This window comes from Plasmodium falciparum (assembly GCF_000002765.6).
Source record: "Plasmodium falciparum 3D7 genome assembly, chromosome: 9".
NCBI lineage: Eukaryota > Apicomplexa > Aconoidasida > Haemosporida > Plasmodiidae > Plasmodium > Plasmodium falciparum.
The window spans coordinates 1,370,001-1,380,000 of NC_004330.2; the positions used below are offsets into that span (position 1 = coordinate 1,370,001).

At 18.6% G+C, this 10,000-nt stretch overlaps 3 protein-coding genes and 1 non-coding gene across 4 annotated transcripts in view; 2 read left to right on the plus strand and 2 right to left on the minus strand.

Annotated features, from left to right (window-relative positions):
• Positions 1-2,037, minus strand: part of PF3D7_0935200 (vacuolar protein sorting-associated protein 33, putative) — a gene marked incomplete at both ends in the record, with an annotated part of 3,444 nt that extends 1,407 nt beyond the window's left edge. The window contains one exon of the mRNA XM_001352180.1: positions 1-2,037. This exon is cut by the window's left edge and continues 1,407 nt beyond it. Coding sequence (XP_001352216.1) covers positions 1-2,037 — 2,037 coding nt within the window.
• Positions 2,038-3,017: 980 nt separating this feature from the next.
• PF3D7_0935300 (phosphatidylinositol N-acetylglucosaminyltransferase subunit P, putative) lies at positions 3,018-3,722 on the plus strand (the record flags this gene model as incomplete). Its single annotated transcript, XM_001352181.1, has 4 exons — positions 3,018-3,078; positions 3,179-3,248; positions 3,392-3,510; positions 3,607-3,722. The coding sequence occupies 4 exons, from the start codon at positions 3,018-3,020 to the stop codon at positions 3,720-3,722; spliced, it is 366 nt and encodes a 121-aa protein (XP_001352217.1).
• Positions 3,723-6,974: 3,252 nt separating this feature from the next.
• The window catches only part of PF3D7_0935390, a 4,508-nt gene continuing 1,482 nt past the window's right edge, over positions 6,975-10,000 (minus strand). Inside the window, exon 1 of the non-coding RNA XR_004557798.1 lies at positions 6,975-10,000. This exon is cut by the window's right edge and continues 1,482 nt beyond it. This is a non-coding gene — a non-coding RNA (gdv1 antisense RNA).
• PF3D7_0935400 (gametocyte development protein 1) lies at positions 7,953-9,752 on the plus strand (the record flags this gene model as incomplete). Its single annotated transcript, XM_001352182.1, has 1 exon — positions 7,953-9,752. One exon carries the CDS (start codon positions 7,953-7,955, stop codon positions 9,750-9,752), a length of 1,800 nt encoding a protein of 599 aa, XP_001352218.1.

Consider the following 10,000-nt stretch of genomic DNA (forward strand, 5'->3'; position numbering starts at 1 on the left):
TATCATAAAGTCATGGGCAATATTATTACTGTTACTTAGATGTCCATTTTTTTTTTTTTTTTTTTTTTTTTTTTTTCTGTTAGCCTTTTTGGACGTCACCCTATTTACTTTATTATTATAATTGTTATCATTATTATTATTGTTATTGTTTTGTTTATTTTTTTCTTCTTGATTATTTTCTGAAATATAATTTATATCACTTTCCTGCGAATGTGCATATAATATTTGACTATATTCCTTTTCATGGTTTAAATAAAAATGGTTACTAGATAAACTTTTTTTTTTTTTTTTTTTAATTTCATTTTTATGGATATATTCATTTTTATATTCATCTTGATAATTTTCCTCTTCTTTTTCTTGACATTTTTGTAACTCCTCAGGTTTTATTTCCTCATGAATAATACCATCCTTTTCATTCTTTTTAATTTTATCATCATTATTATTAATAGAAAAATATGAATCTTCTCTTTTAACAATTAAATTATTTTCCTCATCATTTGATGAATCCCTTGGTGAATAATTATCAATATAATTATTAATTATATTTTTATTATCATTATGTATTACATCATTATTTATTGTAGTGTCGTCATTTAATTTCCCCTCTCTACTTATACGTTCTTGTAATATATGTTGCTTCTCTTTTTCGTACTCTTCAATTTCATCATCATCATTATTTTCTGAACAACTTGTTTTTTTCTTGGGTGATTTAAAATATGGTTTGGATATATCTTCATTTTCTAAATTGATAAGGTTTTCATTGTCTAATTTTTTTGTTATGGGTTCGTTTGGACTAACAGGTTTATTCAATTGGTTTATATGGTCATCATGATCATCGTCATGATGGTCATCATCATTATCTTCATCATCATCATCTTCATCATCATCATCATCACCATCATCATCTTCTTCATCATCATCACCATCATCATCTTCATCATCATCATCTTCATCATCATCATCTTCTTCATCATCATCTTCTTCATCATCATCTTCATCATCATCATCTTCATCATCATCATCTTCTTCATCATCATCTTCTTCATCATCATCATCTTCATCTTCATCTTCATCTTCATCTTCATCTTCATCTTCATCCTGGCTATAATTTCCACTCGGTTCCTCCTTCGTTAAACAACTAAAATATTCATTTCCCTCTTCACTCGCAAAGATCGTTGGCTTATTCTTATTATTATTTTTTATTTTATTATTTTTTTTTTTTTTTGTTTTTTTTTCCGATATAAATATTTTATGGAGCGCATATTTAAGAGGGACTACTGTTGTGTCGTTTGCGTTTTTAAAATTTTTGAGGTCTTGAAAATTTTGTATGTTGGTTAAGATATCATAAAAATCGTCTTGAAAATCATTTGGTGATTGTATGTTAAAATTAGAGGCCATGATTTCTTTTCTTAATTGTATTAATTGTTCAGAAGAAAATTGTGCTAAGTTTCCTATGGATTTAATATTTTTAAAAACTCCATTAAAAAGAAATTGAAGAAACATTAAGCTAAAGGAGCAAAAAATGAGATTACTAAAATCATTGTCTACATAATATTCTTTGAATAAATTTTTTATTTCTAAGCTATATACATCATTATATAACGGGAAAAAATAAAGAGGGAAAAGAATAATTTTTAAAGGAATATCCAAAACATTATATTTTAATATTTCCTGTTTACATAAATAACTCATATAAGGAACAAATATAAATACATAATTATTTTTTCTTTTTGTTGATTTGCTTTTTTCAATTTTATCAATAATTTCAAAAATATTTTTAATTTCATAAAAGTAGGGGCGTAAAAAAAATAAAACATTGGATATATTATTAATCGCGTTAACATTTATATCGTTTACTTTATGTACAAAAAATATATTTTCTATATGTTCTTTGTTTATATCATCATCGTTTAATATAACACTCAGCATAACATGTAATGATTTTTCAAAAAACAGGCATTTCTTACCTTCAAAATTGTGTAATATGTTTAAGAGCACAATCCTTTCTTGCTCTTTCAAATGCTCCAGACTATCCATTTGGTAAAATAGAAATATATGTACATATATATATGTATATATATATATATATAAATATATATAAATATATATATATGGATGGACGTACGTATGTATGTAATTTCGGAGTATGCAATAATATAATTATAGAATTAATATATACATTTATTTATATATATATATATTTTTTTTTTTTTTTTTTTTTTTTTTTTTTTTTTTTATTATTTCTTCCTACATTTGTATAGTATCATTTCAAATTATTTTGGTTGATTTTGTATGTTATATTATAATATTTTTTGATATTTTAAAATACATTTATTTATGAGCCCCTTTTTATTTACTTATTCAATTATTTATTCGTTCATTATTTTTAAACAGTTATTTTTCCTACTTTTCCAAAGAAAGCTCATTTTTTAAAAATATATTATAAATAAAAAATATAAAAAATATATAAATATATATGTTTATAATTATATATATATATATATATATATATATTTCTTTATTTATGTTAACTTTTTTTTTTTTTTTTATTTATATTTCTACCTTGTATTACAAAAATTATGCAAGTATGTAAAAAATATTATTGCGCATTAAAAAGAGCAGATCGTTAGGGCCAACAAAAAAAAATAAATAAATAAATATATATATATTTATACAATATATATATATAATATATATATGCGTAGATGACAAAATATACATAATTACATACATATATTTTTTTTTCCAAATGATATATTATTTTTTATTTTTTCTTATGAATGTATTTTTTTTATTAAGATAACATAAATGGTTTTATAATATAATATGATATAATATATTTTTATATATATATAAGGTATTTTTTTTTTTTTTTTTTTTTTTTTGGGCGGTTTGCATATTGTTAGTGGAAATAACAGGACAATACATAAATATATATATATATATATATATAAATATATATATATATATTTATTGTTTATTTATATATATTATACATTCCTATTTATAATATAATAATGCAATCAATTAAGGAGGGGTATGCTTTTTTTATTTTATATTTATCACAAATATTATGGGGTAAGCATAAAAGTAGCACTCTTGTTAACCACATATAAATGTTATAATATATATATATATATATATATATATATATGTATATTTTTTTTTTTTTTTTTAGCGTTATATTTAATATGGGCCTTCATATTTGATGACATATTAATTTTATTGTACTTTCCATTTCCATCAAAGTGAGTTGATAAAAAAGAAAAGAAAAAAGAAAAAAAAAAAAACATTATATCTACATAAATATAACCAAAAATATGTGTATAATAAAAATTTAATATGACACAGAAGGGTTGTAAATATATATATATATTTTATTTTATATTAGATATTGGGCTGCTGTTATACCTTGCGCTATAATTTTTACATGTTTTTGTTTTTTTTTATTTACGATTATATATTCATATGTTCAAACTGAACCTCCTCATTCTATGGACTTGGTAAAAGGTGAGTATATAAAAATATATATATATTTATATATTTATTTATTTATATATTTATTTATTTATTTATTTATTTGTTTTTATTTCCTCATCATGGTAGATAAATATTCCACCTTTGAGAATTTAATTACAGAACATTCAATGAATTGTATGAACGACATAAGTATTGAGCAAATAAATAAGTTATTTTATGATACGTCTCTATATTTTGATTAAATCATAAAGAACATATAATATATATATATATATATATATTTTAAATATGTATGTATTTTTTAAAATATATCTGATGAGTATTAAAATATATTAAGGTACCGAAAAATAATGCAGAACGTGTTTTTACACAAATAAAATATATTTTATGGAATTTTTTTTGTATAACAATCATAACATATATATATATATTATAAATATATATATATATATATATTATATATATATTAAACTATTTTTTAAACTTATTAATATTTATATTATGTATTTAAAGAAAAAAAAAAAAAAAAAAAAAAAAAGGGTCAAGAACTTATAATACAAAAAATTGTGCTCAATAGAAGGTCCCAAGTTTTTTTTTTTTTTTTTTCTTTTTTGTGATGAATATTTTTAAACGATTTTTTAATAATAACTTTTATGAATTATTTTACCTATATTTAAAATAAATGAACGTGTGTAATATTATGAATATATATATATATATATATTACTTATATAAGTAAATAAAAAAAAAAAAATTTATTTTGTTCAGCCGTTTAGATAAATGAACATTTAATTTTTTTTTTTTCTCTCATTCTAATAATATATACACACACATATATATTTATATATATATATAATTATACATGTGTGTATATTCCATAAATATGAGTTATTTACATTATTGTTTAATTTGATTATCAATTTATTAATTTATTAATATAGTTATATATATATATATATATTTTTGTGTACTATAATTTTTCCTAGATTCCAATCTAGGAATATTGAACTATGCCATCATATCATAGGTACACAAACATATAAAGAATCAAAAAAATAAAATATAAAAAATAAGTAGACACGGAATAAAAAAAAAAAAAAAAAAAAAAAAAAAAGGGCAATGTTTAAACAAAATAAAAAAAAAATAATAAATGAAATAAATAAATCAATAGGAAAAAAAAAAGAAAATAAAATAAGAGAAAAAAAAAAAAAAAAAAAAAAAAAAAAAAAAAATGATATGTAAAATAGGAATATAATAGAAGTTAACACATATACCATATATATTATTATATTGAACATGTTATATATTTGATATGTCAACATACATATAAACCTAATATATATAAATATATATATATATATATATATATATATATATATATATTGTATATTATTTTATTACATCCGAAACGTAAAAAGCATAATTTTATTTTTTTTTTAAATTTAATTATTCACATTTCGAATGTTCATAATGATATAATCAAATTTATTATATATGTTAAAATTTTCATACTCTTTTTAAAATATTTATGTATTTATTTATTTTTTTTTCTTTTTCCTCATGGATTAACACTATAGGATATATATATATATATATATATATATATATATTTATATATATTTAATCTATATGATTATAAAAATAATATTAAAAAAAAAAAAAAAAAGGAACAATATATATATATATATATTTATATATTTATTTAATAATTATTAAAAATTTTTCATTTAATAAGCTTCAGAACATTTTTATTATATATGAAATATCTTAAAGGATAAAAATTATAAAAACAAACCATCATATAATCGTATAATGGACAATATATATATATATATATATAATATATATATATTTATATAATCCTTTAAAAACAAATTCTTCGTTTTTCATTTTTTCATATTATATTTTATTTTTTGAGACAAATAATATCTCTTTTTTTATAAAATAAATTTTCATATATAAATCCTCTTTTTTTTTTTTTTTATATATATTCAGAATTAATATAATTAAAAAAAAAAAAATTTCTTTATATTAATATATATATATATATATATATATATATATATTTATATCTGCTGATATTTTCTCTTGAAGATTATTATCCTCATATGAATGATTTTTTTTTAAAAATAAAAAAAAAAAAAAGAAAAGAAGAGATATATGTTTTCCTATTTTAATATGCTATAATTTAATTTTGTATAAGTAAAATAAGGAATAAAAAAAGGAGATATTATTTTTCATACTATTTAATATAAAAAAAATATAATTTCTTTTAATAGGTCCTCATTTTATGTACATAAAGAAATATGATTTGTCTACATTTATATGATTAACACAAAATAAATAAATTATAATAATTATTACACATTTTTGCTTTATTTTATTTTATTCCCCCTTACAAAATACAATACTTTTGAGAGTAATGAATATGCGTAAATTATTTTATTTTTGAAACCTTAAACTTTGAAAAATAAAAAGGGATAAAAAAATAAAATTTTATGTAATATAATAATATAATATAATGAAGACTTTTTTACACACTTCATATATTATATATATATATATATATATATATATATATACACACATATATATAAATATATATTTAATAATATATAATATATATATATATATAATGGGTATATTTATTTATATACACACACTTGTATAAAAAATGTATACATATATATACATTTGTGTATAATACGCACATTTTACAAATATAACATTTATACTATAATAAAAAAAACGTTTGTCCTCTTTTTAAAAATCAAGAAATAAAAATGGAAAAAAAACATTTTACATAATTTTATTTTCATATTTCTAAAAAACGAAAACTATTAAGAGGAAATGAATATATTAAAAATTATGAATATACAAAAAATAAAAAAATAAAAAAGAGAGAGGAAACTTACTTGTAAATATAAGAGAAGAAAACTAGGTCTCCAATTATGTAATGATATATATTGTATTATAATTACTCTAGTGCATTATAAATATGAATAAAAAAAAAAATATATATATATAATATATATATATATATACAATTATATAATATATAATATATATTTTATATATATATATTTTTTTTCTCTGTATTTCCTTATGCATGCATTAGCAAGATAATACTATATCTAAGACCAATAGAAATATCATATATATCTAAGGCTTAAATTTTCCTTTTTTTTTTTTTTTTTTTTTTTTTTTGGCTCTGGGCTTATTAAAAAAAAAAAATTGAATAAAATGTGACATATTTTCTGAAATTATTAAAAATAATAATATTTTAAAAAACTTTTTACTTTTAAAAATTTTCTAAGATTAAAAAATTAGATATATTATATCCACAGTAAAAAAATGTGTATATATATATATATATATATATTTTTTTTTTTTTTTTCATTTTTGAAAAGCATTCCTCATTTTTAATTTAATTTAATTTTAATTTTAATTTTAATTTTAGTTTTTTTTTTTTTTTTTTTTTTTTTTTTTTTTTTGTTTTTTTGTTTTAAAAGAAATAAAGAAACATATCAAATTCTCTGAAATCTCTCAAATTGTTTTTTTTTTTTTTTCTTCGCACATATATATATATATATATATAATATTATACATACATATATATACACATACATATTATATATATAATAAATCTTTAGCTCTTTATAATACATTTCTCAACTTGCTTTTTTTTAGTATACAATATTTCCTTTTTTCTTTCCTCGTTTTTTTTTTTTTTTTTTTTTTTTTTTCGAAATTACACAAATTTTTAATTACACAGCTTTCGAATTACACAACATATTATATTATTTACTATTGTTTAAGATATAAGTATTATTTTCTTTTTTTTTTTTTTTTTTTTTAACATACGCCATATTTTTATTCATAATAAATGTATATATAACCTGAAGGAAAGAAAAAATAAAATATGAACTATATTATATATATATATATATATATATATATATATAATAGATATAAGTATTTAATGCTATGTAATAAGAGCTCTCTTTTTAATACTTATTTAAACTTAAAATTTTTTTAACTTTTTAATTTTTTTCTATTTTTTCAATTTTTTCAATTTTTTTCCATTTTTTCTATTTTTTCCATTTTTTCAATTTTTTCCATTTTTTCTATTTTTTGTATTTTTTCTTTTTTTTTTTTTTTTTGTTTTATATTTTTTCGTACCTCGTCTATTTGACACGAAATACTGAACATAGTATATTTCCTGAATAAAAAAAAAAAAAATAAAAATAATAATATATATATAATATATATATATATATATATATATTAAGTCTATTGTTAAATGTATATATAGCCCTTCCAATTTAAACTCATCAAAATATTATATATATATATATATATATATATATATAAAGTCCATTGTTAAATATATATATATATATCTACAAATTTAAACTCACCAAAATATTATATATATATATATATATTTATATAACTTCCATATTATTAATATGAACTACAAAAAAGAGACTTGCGTAAAATTGAAAGTAAAAGGTAATAGTAGGCGTCGAAATAGTGCTAGTAGAAAAATGTTTGAATCTTGGTATTTATATTTAGATAATCATACGAAAGGTTTGTTTTATCTTAATACGAACGATAGTGATACTAATGATGCTGGTTGTGAGGACTTGGTACACATATATAAGATGAAAAAGAATGAGTTGTGTAGGCATGTCATAAGTTTAAATTCTGAAGAGTATGCTATTAAAAAAGAAGAAGAAGCTAAGAATAATTATATAAATATAGAAGAGGATGTATATTATAATAGTGATATTGAACAATATGTTGATGATAGAAAAGGTAATAGTGTTGATTTATTAAGTTCTCCATATATTTATGATCGTAATATAAATAATAGTATAGGTAAATGTTTCTGTTTTGAAATGAAAAAATCGTTTAATAGTTTAATGTATTTAGATAATCACTTATCCTATTTCTATGGAAATAAAAAAGAAGAGATGGGAAACTTTTTACAAGAGTATAATAAGAAAAGATTTGAAGATGTTTGTAATAGAGGTCTTTTAAATAATTTTAAATCTGATATTTATGAAATAGGTATATATGAAGAGAATATTGTTTCTTTTAAATTATTGGATTGTCCTAATCGTCATCTTATAAAAAATACATATTATATGAATGCTGATTTAATATTTAATGAAATACACAACTTGTTAAATAAAATGTATCCACTCAAACATATTATGAATAATCATCATCTTGTAAAAAAATATCAGAAGAAAGTACCTGAACACTTGAAAATGGAAAAAGCCTTAAAATTTGGTATTGTACTTGATTTTGATTATGTGAGAGAAAATTTTGAAAATAATTTAAAAAAAACAATGACGTTATTAGATTTCTTAATTATTCTTGATAAAATATGGGAGATCTTTAGACAGAATTGTGTAATAATGTTTCTTCATGTATGTATTTTCAAGGATAATGATACAAATAAGGATATTAATAATCATAGAAAACGATATTCCTATATGTATGAAGATTTAAAAAATACTCTTGATTTATTAAAACAGAAAGGTATTCCTGTTGTTATGAGAATAAATCCATTTCAATCTTTTCGTTTATTTAATCATAATGAATTTTCTAATCCTTTTATACAAGATGTAAATGATTTATATATGAATGAACGAGTCGATCATATTATATTAGTAACAAATGATTCCGATGTAATATCTTATAGTTATCATTTCGACCATACAATCATTTATTGTATTAAAGATAAATATAAAAATGTTACAAATGTTCCTAATATAAACTCAGATATAAATGTTGATACCATAACACATCCTGAAACAACAAACAACATATCCAATCATTATAAAAATCATAACACTATTATGTTTAAAAAACCTGTGATTCTTATCTGTTCTTTGAATAATTTACCCTTAAAAAATAATAAAATACATGATGATATAATTCTTGACGATTTCTGTTATATGACCTACATTATTAAAACTTTGTATTTTCGTTTTCAATCAAGAAGTATACGCAACATGCTCAAAAGTAACCTCAACAATACTACAAATTTTGTAATTAATCGGATTACTCAAATGAATAACACAAACCGCCTCCTCAAAAACAAAATTAATGTCCTTTTATTAGATGATATCATTTATAAAATTAGGCCCAGGAAGGAAAACAAAAACGTCAGCATTCATCATCTTCTACAAAAGGCTTATTCTCCATTCTATTATCCAATTCATTATTATATAAAAGAAAAATGTACATATAAATAAATAAATGAAAAAAAAAAAAAAGAAAAATAAAAAAAAAAAAAAAAAAAAAAAAAAAAGAAAAAAGAAAAAAGAAAAAAGTAAAAAGAAAAAAGAAAAAATTTATATGTAAATATAATTAAAAATTTGTATGCTAATATATGTGTATAATATGTATCTCATCGTGTACATGTATATAATATATATATATTTTGTAGGTAAATATTATATCTACTTTTAACATACATATATATGTAATATATATATATATA